Source organism: Candida oxycetoniae (assembly GCF_023343755.2).
Source record: "Candida oxycetoniae strain CBS 10844 chromosome Unknown scaffold14, whole genome shotgun sequence".
Taxonomy (NCBI): domain Eukaryota; kingdom Fungi; phylum Ascomycota; class Pichiomycetes; order Serinales; family Debaryomycetaceae; genus Lodderomyces; species Lodderomyces oxycetoniae.
In genome coordinates this window covers 113,261-129,533 of record NW_026055483.1, presented here as the reverse complement: position 1 = coordinate 129,533, position 16,273 = coordinate 113,261, and the positions used below count along the sequence as shown (strand labels likewise).

The 16,273-nt window shown below is 38.6% G+C and overlaps 5 protein-coding genes across 5 annotated transcripts; 4 read left to right on the top strand and 1 right to left on the bottom strand. All coding sequences in view use genetic code 12, as the record gives it.

Annotated features, from left to right (window-relative positions):
• Positions 1-1,179: 1,179 nt before the first annotated feature.
• Positions 1,180-4,776, top strand: UTP22 (rRNA-processing protein; the record flags this gene model as incomplete). The annotated part of the gene is made up of 1 exon (XM_049325877.1): positions 1,180-4,776. One exon carries the CDS (start codon positions 1,180-1,182, stop codon positions 4,774-4,776), a length of 3,597 nt encoding a protein of 1,198 aa, XP_049178511.1.
• A 393-nt stretch (positions 4,777-5,169) lies between these two features.
• Positions 5,170-5,928, top strand: KGF56_004437 (uncharacterized protein; the record flags this gene model as incomplete). Its single annotated transcript, XM_049325876.1, has 1 exon — positions 5,170-5,928. One exon carries the CDS (start codon positions 5,170-5,172, stop codon positions 5,926-5,928), a length of 759 nt encoding a protein of 252 aa, XP_049178510.1.
• A 351-nt stretch (positions 5,929-6,279) lies between these two features.
• HEX3 (SUMO-targeted ubiquitin ligase complex subunit) lies at positions 6,280-8,019 on the bottom strand (the record flags this gene model as incomplete). The annotated part of the gene is made up of 1 exon (XM_049325875.1): positions 6,280-8,019. One exon carries the CDS (start codon positions 8,017-8,019, stop codon positions 6,280-6,282), a length of 1,740 nt encoding a protein of 579 aa, XP_049178509.1.
• A 2,099-nt stretch (positions 8,020-10,118) lies between these two features.
• KGF56_004435 (flavin-containing monooxygenase) lies at positions 10,119-11,774 on the top strand (the record flags this gene model as incomplete). The annotated part of the gene is made up of 1 exon (XM_049325874.1): positions 10,119-11,774. One exon carries the CDS (start codon positions 10,119-10,121, stop codon positions 11,772-11,774), a length of 1,656 nt encoding a protein of 551 aa, XP_049178508.1.
• A 1,305-nt stretch (positions 11,775-13,079) lies between these two features.
• GCV2 (glycine decarboxylase subunit P) lies at positions 13,080-16,124 on the top strand (the record flags this gene model as incomplete). Its single annotated transcript, XM_049325873.1, has 1 exon — positions 13,080-16,124. The coding sequence occupies one exon, from the start codon at positions 13,080-13,082 to the stop codon at positions 16,122-16,124; it is 3,045 nt and encodes a 1,014-aa protein (XP_049178507.1).
• Between the last annotated feature and the right edge of the window lie 149 nt (positions 16,125-16,273).

Below are 16,273 nucleotides of genomic sequence, written 5' to 3'. Positions count from 1 at the left end.
CACTATCGAGCGAAGCGAGATAGTGGAGATCACAGACTACTGGCACTATCGAGCGACACTATCGAGCAGAGCGAGTGGAGCACACTGACTAGCTAGTTAAGAAACTGACTACATACTATAAGTTTCAGGGGCTTCATAGCTGCCACCGATATACCACATCATCCTTATACACACTACTCTCAACATCCTTACCTGCGACACTATTGAGCGAAGAAAGATAGTGGAGCAGCACAGACTACTATCTCGCTTCGGTCAATAGTGGAGTATACTCTGACTACTATCTCGCTTCGGTCAATAGTGGAGCAGCACAGACTACTATCTCGCTTCGGTCAATAGTGGAGTATACTCTGACTACTATCTCGCTTCGGTCAATAGTGGAGCACACTGACTAGCTTTCGAGGGTTTCATAGCTCTCAAGTATGAATCATTACTAATTGTCTACACTCAAATACATACTTTTTTATCTTCTTTTACGAGCTTTATTACTGTATCACTTTATATAGAGAAACACGTGACACAATCGAGCAGTACTAGCTGTAACAAACGTCGGTGTAGTCAGTGTCGGCGGAAGAAAGTGTCTGTGTGGTCAGTGTCGGCGGAAAAGTGTCGGTATGATGATTTTCAGTATAGTGATTGTTGGTGACAGTGTATTCCACTATCTCGCTCTGCTCGATAGTATTGGTCAGTATGCTCCACTATCTCGCTTCACTCGATAGTGTTGCTCGATAGTGTTGCTTGATAGTGTTGCTCGATAGTGTTGCTCGATAGTGTCAACACGTGACTACGGGTTTGATGTCAAGAAACATCTTCCTCACCTTTCTTTACGAGAAAGGTCGTGCAAAATAACAGCAAATATAGAGTGATGCGGTAGCGCAAATTTTTCACAAAACGGTAGCGCTTCACCTAACAAAAAAAAGTTGCACAAAAAGTGACGTTTTTTTTTTTCTTCTTCTTTCGAGGTGAAGAAGAAAGTAAGAAGAAGTTAAGAAGAAGAAGAAGAAGAAGAAGGATAATACTATTGTTTGGCAAACTTTAGGAAAAGAAAGTATCAGAGAAACTGCTAGAGTTGGGGCTGAATACATTTGGGTAAAAAAAAATCAGAAAAAATAGCCGACTTTGAAAACACTAGAGGTTTAGGGTCTTTCTAAATCTATATTTTCTTTGTATATAAATAATAACATGGGCAAAAGAAAAGTAGAGGAACTTGAAAATGGTAATCTGGAGGAATTCGCTGCCTTCTCAGATAGAGAAGAGGAAGAGATAAATGGGGGAGAGACAAATGGAGAAAAAAGGGTTGAATATGAAGAGGTTGAGGGTGAGGGTGAAGATGAAGATGAAGATGAAGATGAAGATGAAGATGAAGATGAAGAGGTTGAGGTTGAGGCTTCGGCTTCGGCCTCGGCATCGAGCCAAATGCCATCACAACCACCAAATAAGAAACAAAGGAAACAGTTGGCGGCTCAAGATATCCAGGTAGCAAGAGAAACCGCTGAATTATTCAAATCCAATATCTTCAAGCTTCAAATTGATGAATTAATGAAAGAAGTTAAAGTAAAAAAACATCACGAGGAAAAAATGGAGAGTGTTTTGCATCGCTTGCATGATCTCATCAAGCAGATTCCATCAAGCGGGAACTTGTCACTTCAAGAAGCTGAAAGTTTGTTCAATGCAAAGAAAATCGCAATTCCGTTTCCCGATCCAAAGCCAACCAATGTCAAGTACCAATTTTCATACATTGCCCCTGATGATGTTGCATTAATAGGCTCTTATGGATTGAAAACGGGCATCAATAAAGGTCTGAGCATAGAGATGGCATTGACTATGCCCAAGGAGATATTCCAACCAAAAGATTACTTGAACTATAGAGCATTATACAAACGAGCATTTTATTTAGCATACCTAGCCGATCACCTTATACCACTAACCAAGAAGAATAACTTGCCCGTGAAATTGACATATCACTATCTCAATGACGATATATTGAACCCGGTCATAAGGATCGAGAGTATACAAACAGAGAACCCCCAAGACTTGACATTTTTCAAAACCAAATACACCATTAATTTAATTGCTTCTTTCCCATTTGGTATATTTGACTATAAAAAATTACTTCCTGATAAGAACTGTATTAGAATTCAATCAGATTTGGCCGAATTGCCAGCAACACCATTGTATAATTCCAGCATCATCACCCAATCTTCATACGACTATTATCTAAAATTCTTGTACACAACAAAAAAATCGGCCGATGCATTTAAAGATGCTTGCATTCTAGGCAGATTATGGTTGCAGCAACGCGGATTCAGCTCATCAATAAATCTGGGAGGATTTGGTCATTTTGAATTTGCTATCCTTTTGAGCGCCTTGTTGAGTGGAGGAGGAGTGAATGGTAATAAAGTTCTCATGGCCGGATTCTCGTCTTATCAGTTGTTCAAAGGTGCTATTCAGTATTTGGCATCCACTGACTTGAATAAAGGTTATTTGTCATTTTCCTCAAACATTGGTGATTCTGTTGCTGCCAAGTACAAGTCGGACGGATTTAATGTACCAACTATTTTTGACAAAAACACAAAGTTAAACATTTTATGGAAGATGACAACAGCGTCGTATCAGATACTACAGAGCAAAGCAGTAGAAACTTTGAACTTGTTGAACGATGTTGTACGAGATAGATTTGATCCGATTTTACTTCAAAATTCAACCTATGACCAACTCAAGTACGACATAGTGTTAACCATTACTGCACCTGAAGAAATCCAAGACATGTTTGGAGCTTTGGAAAAAATCACTTTTGTTTCATTTGATTTGTTTTTCAAGCATAAATTATACTCAGTCATTGCAAGAGCATTGGGAAACCGGGCGTCTCTTATCAGCATACGCAAGGAGAAGCCAGCCACTTTGTTTTCCATCAATAAAAGAAAGCCTTTACATATAGACAACACGTATGTCATTGGGTTACAGTTGAATCCTCAGGAAGCCGACAAATTAGTAACTAAAGGTCCCAATAATGACGAGAAGGAGGAAGGAGCGCGGTTCAGGTCATTTTGGGGTCAAAAGGCATCGTTGAGGCGATTCAAGGACGGGAGTATACAACACTGTGTGGTTTGGACTGTTTCCAGCAAAGCGCCCATTGTACTATCCATTTTGAAATACTCTCTTGATTTGCATATACAGTCTGATATTTCCCAACTGCTTCATACAGAGTGTGGCGATTTTGAACAAAGATTACCTACTCCATTGTTACCAACTGGATCAAACCAAGTCATCAGCTCATTAACGAGTTACACAAATTTGAAAACCTCTTTTGACGCTTTGTCCAAGTTGCTTTTAAATTCAAAGTTGCCATTAAGTGTAAAGTCAGTTTTACCCGCATCACTGTCACTTAGGTATACTTCGGTCTTGCAACCTGTACCATTTGCAGTATCGAACCCAGACTTTTGGAATGATTGTATAGTCCAGTTTGAAGTGTCTACAAGATGGCCTGACGAAATTAGCGCTTTAGAAAAGATAAAGACCGCTTTCCTACTAAAGATTAGTGAAGATATGAAAAACACGGGGTATACTACATTTATAACCAAGGATCACAGCATTCCATTTAATCGAGACATGACTGCATTAAACATCTTAACTCCAGAAGGTTACGGGTTTAGATTAAAAGTACTAACCGAGAGAGACGAAATATTATACCTTCGAGCTCTATCTAATGCAGAAAAGCAAAAGGCTTTAGTTCAAGATACTTATCTAAGCTTTGTGCGCCATTTTCAAGGTTCAGTTAAACATACTAGGACTGTAACTCAACTTGCACAACATTTCCAATATTTCTCGCCAACAGTTCGATTGTTCAAACTTTGGTTGGACAGTCAGTTATTATTGAGTCACTTCAACGAGGAACTTGTAGAATTACTTGTGTTGAAGTCGTTTGTTGACCCTGCGCCATATTGTATTCCTCATTCAGTTGAAAATGGGTTTTTGCAAACCATGTTTTTTTTAGCCAACTGGAATTGGAGAGAAACGCCATTGATTCTCGATTTGGTCAAGAGTACTGCTGATGAAGATAGCAAGTTGAGTGATAAATTGACAATCCAGGCATATAGAGTTATGGAAGACAATTTCAACAAGATAAGAGCAAATGATCCTTTTGGGATCAAAACGCAAATTTTTGTTGGGTCAAAGGATGATCCATCAGGTATATTATGGTCAAGTAATTTAACTTTACCAATCTCGACAAGATTAACTAGTCTTTCGAGAGCAGCAATAAATCTTTTAAAAGGTCAAGGTATCAACCAGGCGAATTTGAACTTGATCTTTACACCAGCCTTGCAAGATTACGATTTCACAATACTATTGAAGCCTCAAAACTTGACAACTTCTTCTGGTATAATACCGCCAAACACGTTTAAGAATTTGGTTCAGCCATTGACTTCCTATCCTGGCAACATTGAATCAAAATACGACTTGGTCCAGATGTATGTCGACAATTTAAACAAGAAATTTAGCAATTGCATTATTTTTTCAGTCAAGAAGTTTACTGGGTTATGTCCAAAAAACGAAAACACCATTGCTGGATTACTTATTCCTGCTGTCTTGCCAAAGAGAAGATTCAAAGTCAACCAGGGATTAAATGTTTACCCAGTTAAACTCGATAGCAACAAGGACAATAAGGACAAAAAGGATAACGACGACAATGACGAAGTTATCTTGAATATTGACGCAATTTATGATCAAATTAAGGTCTTGGGTGGTGATTTGGTATCTGAATTCAAAACCCACAAATAATCTACAACTTTATACGCCGCTATATAGACATTGTAATAATATATATATACATATATATCCACCAAAGGTCCTGTCCTTGGAACCCTTTTGCTTGTTCTCTTACTAGTTTGGGTAACTTCTGCGGCGTGGAAGGTTTCCTTCAAATCGAGCCGAAAAATCATTGCAATAGTTGCGAATTCATTTACCAATAGGACAGGACAGGACAGGACAGGACAGGAGTAACAAGGTAAGCGAATAAGGCAAGTAAGGCGAGTAAGCAAAGTACGAGAAAGAAGAAAGAGGCGGGTAGATTATTTCTTGTTTTCTTTTTCTTTTTGCAGGAACCACTTTTGATATCTGTACCCTATTTAATCGTTTAATGGTGATCAGTTGGTTTTTATTCTCTTTTATTCGATGACGCATTTCCAAGTCAATATTGAGAAAGAGCTCCGGGAGTTCCAAAACCAGAAATATCCTACTGTTGAAGAGACAATAACGAATAATAGCTCGGTACTATACAAGAGAAAGAAATTCTTTTTGAATAATCTCCGAGAATCGATCCAGGTGATTGAAATTGTGTTGATGGTCATTTTATATTTGCGAGATTTATCATTTTTCAAGCTCTTGATACGTTTGTCTATTCATTTATCTATTTCACATATTAATCCGCAGATCCCAACACTACATCTATCTGCTCAGCACAAGGAGGCGATAATCAAAATAAGTCTAAGAGGTATTATCTTTGGCAATCTATTTTGCATTATTTGTCATCTAATATTTGGTGCATACTCGCATAGTGTGAATACGGATGCGTTTTTGCATGGAGGAATCACTATTCAATTTATAGGCGAGAGATATCCATACTCGAGATTTGAGTTGATTGCGTTGGATTTGTGCATCTTTGCAACTCAGTTGGTATTTCATCACTTGGTGGGGGTTGTAGATGATCTGAAGGTGTTGGATACAAAGCCACAAGTTGCAGCAAAACGTACGCAAGAAGAGTCTGATGCTGCAGAGAGTTTGGACAGCAGCATTGACAAAACGCTCATTGAGGAAGATGGATACAATGGGAATGTGTTTCTTTTAACCATAGACCTATTTTCAGGAATCAAGAAGGTGATGAACTACAATGTGCAAATTGAGGCCTACAGGTCTAGAGCCGGATTGGTGTAAATGAGTCGGTGGTGATGGACCATACAGCAATAGGAAAAAGCATAGATTAGCTGGTTTGTGTGAATTGTTTTCTTTTTCTTTTTCTTTTTTTTTTTTTTTTTTTGACTGTGGAGGATTGATACTGGTGAGTAAAAGGTTTACACATGTCAAGAAACGGTTATCGTCCCCAAGAGTTTTGTCGGTCTATTTACTGGAAATATAAAAGAGTTAAAACCGGAGAATCGGACCAGGGTTGGATTGGTCAGTGGGCTACTTACTTAGTCTCTAGGGGAGAAAGGTATAGATTTTGTTCCTCACTTTGTAGTAAAAACAAATGCTATATCTATTTTAAAACAAATCTGCTATTATTCGCTAAAAGTATATTTCAGTAAATGCTTTGGCAACAAATCTTTTTGCACAATCTTTTGCTGGACATTTTCGAGGTGAGAAAATGTCTGGATTTCGTATAGTAAAGTCCAGAGGATCCTCTTTCCGTCGCCTTGAAGGTCTTCCTCCAATATTTTTAACACATCTTCCACAATATGCATGACCACATTTTGCTACAAATATGCGTTTGCTCAAATCATGGTCAGCTAGCGTAAACGGGTTCACGCAGAACCAAGGTGCTTGAGTATTATATTGTTTAGCGTATTTGGCAAAATTTGCGTCATACTTTGCATCACCTTTGAAATCTTCAGGAGTTCCTTGCCCCAATACAACACTACATAGCTCACAAACCAAATGATCTTCAGGTTTAATTGTGTTTGTGTGCGTTCCTTTTCGTTTCTCTTCCTCAACTAATTTTTGTTTCTCAGCCATTGATTTTTTATTAAACGCAGACTCGCTTTGTAGTCTTGCATCCAACGTCCTATTGTTGTCTTCCTCTATTCTTCGCAATACATTTTGTTCAAACTCATCTTCATCGAAATTTCCCGGAGGACCCATAAAAAGTCTATGGGCGAGCCCAGAATCACCAACAAAGGGACCCAACCCGAAATGGTAACGACTAATGTGGTCAAATATGGTCTCCCTATTTTGGCGAGAGAACCAGTAACCTCCTCCGTAACCTCGCCGCATTACATTCTCAAACTGCGGTGTACCTCTTACTAGTCTCCTCGTCGGTCTTGAACGTAAGTTTCTTGAAGTCTGGTTTGTAGAATTCTGGTTTGTAGAGTTCTGGTTTGTAGAGTTCTGATTTCTTGAATTCTGGTTTGTAGAGTTCTGATTTCTTGAATTCTGGTTTGTAGAATGATTGTTCCTCGTATCTTGGTTAGTACTTTCGCTGGGCCCAGAAGGAGAGTGTACCCCAGTCTCCTCATCACCTCGTAACTGTCGTATTCGTCTACGGGTTAAGGCCCGTATTCGTCTTCTATGTTGTAGGAGACGGTCATCAGTATCTATGTTGGGTCTTGCTTGACTCTGATTTTGGTTTTGATCTTGATCTTGGGCTGCGCTCTGCCGCCAAGGAGTATGTGTGGCATTTTCGTTCGTTATATAAGAAAATGGGCCAGCTGGGGTGTGAATGAAGGGAGATTGAGATCGCCGTACTTCCATGATTTGGATTTCGTCTGAATCGTCCAAGCTGCTAAATGAGTTGTCGTCAACATTATGAGGTGTAGATGCATCATTTGACTGATTATGAGGTGTAGATGTATCATTTGACTGATTATGAGGTGTGTTGTTCGTAGTATTATGGCTTCTACTATTTCCACTGTCTCTGTTAGAAATGCTTTCTCTGCTCCCTCGTGTTGCTGTTTCTCCGGTACTCCGGGAAGGTGCTCCCTCATTAAAGGTACCTTGTACACCGGTTGCAGTTGAGTTAAACTGGTTAGCCGATATAATCTGAACATCGTCATCATCATTATCATCATCGGAGGAGGAAACAGAATAAACGTCGCCTCCATTCCCTAGTGTTCCTCTAGGTCTAGATACCAATCCTCTTGTATAATTACCACGAGAAGCTCTTGAAGCTCTTGAAGCTCTTGAGGGTCGTGAGGGTCGTGAGGGTCGCTCACTATCCGAATGTATTTCAATCACGTCATCTGAAGAATCATTTGTGCCTCTTCTCCTTCTCTTGACAGGGCGTCGTATCTCTGGAGGCGTTGATGACATCAAGGACAAAAAAAGAAAAAGTCACAATCTCTTTGTATGACTGACTGACGATGACAGCAGCAGAAGCAGCGACTAAGGAATATAAATGGATCGGCTGGTATTTATTTAAACTAGGTGCGGACGATTTTTTTGAGGCAACCTCTGTAAAATACTGGTTTTGAATGTGTATCAAATCTTTGATAATTAAATGATTGCACTAAAAGAAAACATAGATTGTTCTCACGGACTAAAAGAGAAGAGCAAATAGGAAGAAAAGAAAGAACCAGTTGAAGTTATGACAAGCAAAGTGAACAAAGAGGGACAGTCATGAAAACATTTTTTTCTGGTGCGGTGCAGCGACACTAGCGAGCAAAGCGAGCTAGTGGATCAGCACTGACATGTTTGATTAGCGAGCAAAGCGAGCTAGTGGAGCAGCACTGACAGGTTTGATTAGCGAGCAAAGCGAGCTAGTGGAGCATCACTGACAGGTTTAGCACTGACAGGTTTAGCACTGACAGGTTTAGCACTGACAGGTTTAGCACTGACAGGTTTAGCACTGACAGGTTTAGCACTGACAGGTTTAGCACTGACAGGTTTAGCACTGACGGGTTTGATTTAAGATTGTCAAGAGACGTTGAAAATCATCAATTCATTCAAGAGACGTTGAACATCATTGATGCATTCAACAGACCTTTTGTCTTTGAAATAGTTTTCCCTTTTCTCTATTTTGATCCTTCCTCTTTCATGAGTGGTTGTAGTCTAGGGATAGTTTGCAAACAAGTCCAGTATTTGTTTACAGATATTAAATGCACAAGGCTGAAAAGTAGTATTCGGTACCTTAAAAGTAAGGTATCACTTTTTACTATCGACACTATCGACACCATCGAGCAGAGCGAGATAGTGGAGCACACTGTCACCGACACTCACTCTGCTTTGCTCGCTAGAGAGGATAAGACCAACAGAAGATAAGGCCAACATAGGATAAGGGCTAGACAAGCTACAAGCTGCGCAGACTATATACTCCAACTTTACACAAACTCGCTAGAAACAGTTTCACCCTTCCTCTCTAGTGAACAAAGCGAGCTAGAGAGACTTACTAGAGAGGCACATTCACCCTTCCTCTCTAGTTCGCTTTGCTCACTAGAGGGGCTCACTAGAGAGACTTACTAGAGAGGCACATTCACCCTTCCTCTCTAGTTCGCTTTGCTCACTAGAGGGGCTCACTAGAGAGACTTACTAGAGAGGCACATTCACCCTTCCTCTCTAGTTCGCTTTGCTCACTAGAGGGGCTCACTAGAGGGGCTCACTAGAGAGACTCACTAGAGAGACTAGAGAGGCATGCAGACACAAATTACATCACTGCTATCACCTCATTACAAACCCACATTACAACTAGGCGAAATGAGGGGGGAAATTAACAACAAAAAAATATTTCGGAGATTACACAAACTAAGGGAAGTACAATGAAAAAAAAAATGAATATACTATCCAAAAAAAGAAAGTTAGTTTTATCCGCAAAACTAATTGATATGAATAAAGTGATTAAGAGTTTTTGCAGTTTATTTGTGTTCCAAAAATGGCGAAAAGGTTTAGTCCCCACAACGGCTGTCAGAGGCGCGCGGGGCCAAAAAACACAGAAGAGAATTAAGACAGCAGACAAAAATAACTAATAATTTCTATAATGGATAGGGGAACAAAAAATTTGACATGAAACTTATTCCACTAGACTAGGTCAACCTGACCTTCAAAACCATTGCGGAAAACCATCATATAATAAAGAATATCCGCAGAAACAACCAACGGACCTTAAGCCTTTGCGGAAAAAAAAATCAAACAATAAACTAATCCGTATATAGAACTACGAAAGGTAAGAAAGTGCTAATGAAAATATTGCCTGTTTTTTAATTTTTTTATTTGTTCTAATTATCAATTTTAGTGTCTTATTTTCATATGCATGATCTCCCCAGATTTGCTTCTTTTAACCTATCAGGAAATTTTTCACCCCAATATAGAAAAAATGTTATATAAGTAAATGGACTTGACACCTTTTTTGCCAGCAGCTTTTGGTTCATAACGGTTGTTCCTTTTGTCGAGGATTATAGGGTTGTATTCAGTAAACTATGTCTACAGTCACGTTAACAAAGGAGTCGCATAAGACACCATCATCGTTCAGAGTCAAGTATAAGGACTGCAAGGACATTTTAGGAGATAATGAAGTATCCAAAAAGAATATAAATAACAAGTTGCCTACGCTTTACTCTGCTTCGAAGGTGGCTATTATTGGAGCCGGATTTGGTGGAATTGGAACTGCAATCAAGACTATGAAGGAGTTGCATGAAGAAGATTTCACTATATTTGATAGACTCGATAATTTTGGAGGCACTTGGTATGCCAACACGTATCCCGGATGTGCTTCAGATATCCCAGCATTGTGGTACTCCTATTCCTTTGCTTTAGCAACTAACTGGAGCAAAGTACAACCTTTTCAATACGAAATGGAGGAATATATTTTGAGAGTTGCTGAAGAATTCAACTTGAGACCAAAGACTAGGTTTCAAACATATATCGACAAGTGTGTATTTGATGAGGATTCAGGGGAGTGGACCTTGTATGCGCACGACACGAAATCAGGTCAAAAGGTTGAACACAAGGCCAAGGTCTTGGTTGGATGCACTGGTGGGTTAGTGTATCCAAATCAATTGCGATCTGAAGGAATGGAGAAATTTAAGGGGGTTTATATGCATTCGGCGGTATGGGACCATTCGGTTGATTTTAAGGGTAAGAATGTTGTTGTTGTTGGAAACGGATGTTCTGCGAACCAAGTCGTTCCTGCTTTGTTGAATAATCCTCAGTATAATGTTGGATCAATAACTCAAATTTCGAAATCAAAGCATTATATTATGCCACCTGTTCCATCATTTTTGCAGTGGCTTTACCGTTTGTTGAGCTTTAACTATTATGGTTTGTTATTGGTTCGTTGGCTCACGATAGCACTTGCTGAGGCACGAGTTCCACTCTACAAGGGAAACGGGTTGTTGTCAAGATTTGTGCGTTGGGTTAATAGCTCGATTTCAAACAGGTATGTGAAGAAATACGCGCCTGCAAAGTATCACGATTTGCTTATTCCCCATTACAAGATTGGTTGCAAAAGATTGATTTTTGACTACAACTATGTGCCCTCTTTACATGACCCGAGAATAGAGATTACCAATGAAAACATTAAAAGAGTTGTTGAAGATGGTATTATTTTGACCAATGATAAGTTTGTGCCTGCGGATATAATTGTTGCTTGTACTGGTTACAACCTTGCCAAGTCTTTTAAGTTACCAATCCTGACTACTAAAGGTGTATCACTTAATAAGTTTTGGGATACCGAAGGTCCAAGTGCTTATTGTACTATATTGCCTAAACAAATTCCCAATTTGTTTTTGATTGGTGGTCCCAACTCGGCAACAGGCCATTCATCAGTGGTGATGGCTATTGAAAATGGTATTGATTACTACTTGAAAGTTGCTAAACCGGTTTTGCAAGGTAAAAAGAAGTCAGTTGTGGTTAAAACCGAGGCATATGACAATTGGTTCAAGACAATACAGGAAGAATTGCGAAAGAGTGTGTTTGGTACCCCATTTGGTGGCTGCATTTCTTGGTACAGTAATGGAGAAGTTAACAGTACTGCATATGCCTGGAGTCAAATTAGTTATTGGTACATTACCCATTTTCCAAACTACAAAGACTTGATATATACACCAGCAGCGGATACCAAGAAGAAGGCATAAGTATGTACCATCTGCGCCAGTAGATGGTGATGTATCTGAGCTTACAGGGGGAGCTTATTTCGGTCAGCAGGTGAGGATGATTTTCAACTTTTGACCATATTGTGCCATTTGCAAAGGGACCAAGCACTTTTCTTTTTCCATAAGATATAGCATTAGAAAAAGAATATTTGTATCTGATATAATCTGATACTATGATAAATAGTTTTTGGTTTCTCTATGTATGTTGGAAAAAAGAGCTCCTTTTCTTTTGTTTTTTCGATTTTTCTACATAGAGACTTTATGTTGAAATTGTTTTTTCAAAAAAATTCTCAAAAGGGTAGTATAATTCCATTGTCAAAGTTACCATTTTAGGAGCAAAAATGTAAACTTTTCGAATCAATCAAGTCTTTTTCTATTTTTACTTGATGTTTGTACCTTTTTTTCCCAACGACGGCCATTACCCATTTAAGAAGAAAAGTAAAAATTTAAATTTTTAAGAAACTAAAATATTATCTTTTTCTTGTAAATCAGACTCTTTTTCTTACATGCTCTACCATGTGTCATATAATTACAGTAATTATATTATATCTTTATTGTCAAGTCAGAGAAATAGACTTATTTTCCATGTGGTGAAATCAAATGCAATAAATGGTGATTTTCTAAAACTAAAAATAAAAATAAAGAGAAGTCAAAGTGAACTATCGGGCAACACTATCGAGCAGAGCGAGATAGTGTTGTAACAAGCTACCGAGTGTTGCTCCACTATCGAGCAACACTATCGAGCAGAGCGAGATAATGTTGTAACAAGCTACCGAGTGTTGCTCCACTATCGAGCAACACTATCGAGCAGAGCGAGATAATGTTGTAACAAGCTACTGAGTGTTGCTCGATAGTGTTGCTCGATAGTGTTGCTCGATAGTGTTGACTGTCACCACGGTTTATCCTCCTCCTTATTACGTGTCTTAAAAGGAGTTAAAATTCTGTATATATAAATTGTCAAGCCAATTTTTTTTTTCTTGACTTCTGATATTTTTCTTTGACTTCTTTTGAGAGTGCTCATCGCAATTTGTTAATAATTTTTCAATAACTTATCTTTTAATAACTCCAACTTTGATTGACAATCGAGTTTGTAGTTTTTCTTATTTAGTCATTTGATAATAGCCTTATATAAGGATGATAAAGTAGAGAGCCATGAAATTTGTTTTTTTTTTATAGAAATTTTTTTGTAAACTCGTGGGTTCTTCTTCTTCTTCTTCTTCTTCTTCTTCTTGTTCTTGTTCCTCTTTGTAAAGCTAAGGAGCTTTAGCAGGTATTATTTTTCACCAGATGATTAGAACCACAAGGTTTTTAAGTAAAAGGAGGTTCCTTAGAACAAATATCCGATTTCAGACGATATGTCGACCATTAGCCACGGCAAATACTTCACTGGAAAATTATGCAAATGTATTTAATCCCAATGCTAGCAAAGTAACACTATCAAATTTAGATACTTTTACTAGAAGACATATTGGACCAAACCCGGAAAATGTTAAACATATGCTTGCAACATTAGGCTATACCGATTTAGACGAATTCTTGTCTAACGCCGTGCCACAACATGTGCTATTCAAACGTAAATTACAAATTCAACCACTGCAAGGTTTCACTGAACAAGAAATGTTGAAGCATTTACATTCAATAGCTAACAAAAACAAGATATTTAAATCCTTTATTGGTAAAGGTTATGCTGGAACTATATTGCCTCCGGTTATTCAAAGAAACTTGTTGGAGCTGCCTGAGTGGTATACTTCATATACTCCATATCAACCAGAGATTTCTCAAGGTAGATTACAAAGTTTATTGAATTATCAAACCATGATAACTTCATTAACTGGGTTAGATATGGCAAATGCTTCATTGTTAGACGAGGGGACCGCAGCAGGTGAAGCCATGAGCTTATCATTTCAAAATTCAAAGGGCAAGAAGAAAATATATGTTATTGATTCAGAATTGCATCCACAAACTAAGGATGTTATTCGTTCAAGAGCTGAAAATATTGGCGTTGAAATAAAAGAGTTGAACTTAGCTACCGAAAAAGGCGTTTCTATATTGAATAAGATTATCAAAGATGTAAGCGGTGCCTTGGTACAGTATCCCACAACAACGGGATCAATAAACAATTACTCACAAATTGGAGAAATCTTGCACAAGAACAAGGCACTTTTCGCCATGGCTGCAGATTTATTAGCATTGACTTTGATCAAACCACCAAGTTTTTATGGAGCAGACATTGCTTTGGGGACTTCGCAGAGATTTGGTGTACCATTTGGTTATGGTGGACCACATGCTGCGTTTTTTGCAACTTCTTCAAAATACGCTAGGAAGATTCCAGGAAGAATTGTTGGTGTTTCCAAGGATAGATTAGGGAACCCTGCATTGAGATTAGCTTTACAAACAAGAGAACAACACATCAAAAGGGAGAAAGCAACATCAAACATATGTACAGCACAGGCATTGTTGGCCAATATTGCAGCAAGTTACGCAGTATATCATGGACCTGAGGGGTTGAAGAACATTGCCAAGAGAGTATATGGCTTTACCACCTTGTTGGCAAAGGAGATTGAAAAGAAACACGAGATTTTAAACGATAAGTGGTTTGATACCTTGACCGTAAAGTTGAATGGTATCACTGCTGATGAATTGTTACGAAATGCATTGGACAAGTATGGTATCAATTTATTCAAGGTTGACGACTCAACAGTTTCTTTGCAATTAGATGAAACCGTTGAAAAACAAGACTTGATAGATTTGGTTGAGTTATTTACAGGCGAGATAATTACGCCAATGGAAGATTTGCCATCTATTCCTGAGGAGTTATTAAGAAACGATGAGATTTTAAAGCATGAAGTTTTCAATACGCATCATTCCGAAACTGCCATGTTGAGATACTTGCATCTTTTACAATCTAAAGATTTGTCCTTGGCAAACTCAATGATCCCATTGGGTTCCTGTACTATGAAATTAAACGCTACAGTAGAAATGCAAACATTATCAATTCCCGGTTTCAATATGATCCACCCTTTTGCACCTAAGGATCAAGCTGAAGGGTACAAAGACCTCATTGATGAATTTGAAAAGGATCTCAATGACATTACAGGATTTGATGCTACTACCCTCATGCCCAACTCTGGTGCCCAAGGTGAATATACTGGGTTGTCTTTGATTAGACAGTACCACAAGTCCAGGGGAGAGTACGAACAAAGGAATATTTGTCTTATACCAGTAAGTGCCCATGGTACAAATCCTGCTTCTGCATCAATGTGTGGTTTAAAAGTTGTACCAGTGAAATGTTTAGATAACGGATCTATTGATTTGGAAGATTTACAAGCAAAAGCAGAGAAACATGCCGCTAATCTCTGTTCCATCATGATCACCTATCCATCGACGTATGGGTTATTTGAACCTGGAGTTAGGCAAGCCATTGACATTGTACATAAGAATGGAGGTTTAGTTTATCTTGACGGAGCTAACATGAATGCGCAAGTTGGTTTAACTTCACCTGGTGATTTAGGAGCAGATGTGTGCCATTTGAATATCCACAAGACATTTGCGTTGAGTCATGGTGGTGGTGGACCGGGACAAGCGCCAGTTTGTGTCAAGAAACACTTGGAACCATTTTTGCCAAAACATCATTTTGTTAACACTCCACACTCAACTCAAGAGTCTATAAGATCGGTAAACTCAGCGCCATATGGAAGCGCTTCAGTTATACCTGTTTCGTATTCATACATTAAGATGTTGGGAGCTGATTCATTACCATATGCATCTACCATAGCAATGTTGAATGCTAATTACATGTTAACCAAATTACAGCCATATTACCGAATTCTCTTTGTCAATGACAAAGCGTCAACAAGTGAAGGCTTAAAACATTGTGCTCACGAGTTTATTTTGGATCTTCGAGAATTTCAAAAGAGTGGAATTGAAGCCATTGACATTGCCAAAAGATTACAGGATTATGGTTTCCATGCGCCAACAATGTCTTTCCCTGTTGCCGGTACCTTGATGATTGAACCTACAGAGTCGGAAAACCTTGCAGAATTGGATAGGTTTATCGAATCGTTAATTTCCATACGCAAGGAAATTGACGCATACGTTGCGGGCGATTCCAAGGGACAAGTTTTGAAGAATGCACCACATTCAATTCAAGATCTAGTAAGTTCTTGTGATTGGGAAACTAGAGGCTACACTAGAGAAGAAGCTGCTTATCCTTTAGAATTTTTGAAGGAGAACAAATGTTGGCCCACTGTTTCTAGGTTGAATGATACTTATGGCGACCTAAATTTAATATGTACTTGTCCCAGCGTTGAAGAAGTAGCTGCTGAGAGGTAAAACCTTTTTTTAATGACTGATATAAGTAGTAATGTTTGAGTTGGATTTTATAGAATGTAAAGTTTAGACTACAATACTATCGAAACACTATCGAAACACTATCGAGCAGAGCGAGATAGTGTTGTAACAAGCTACAAAGTATTGCTCAC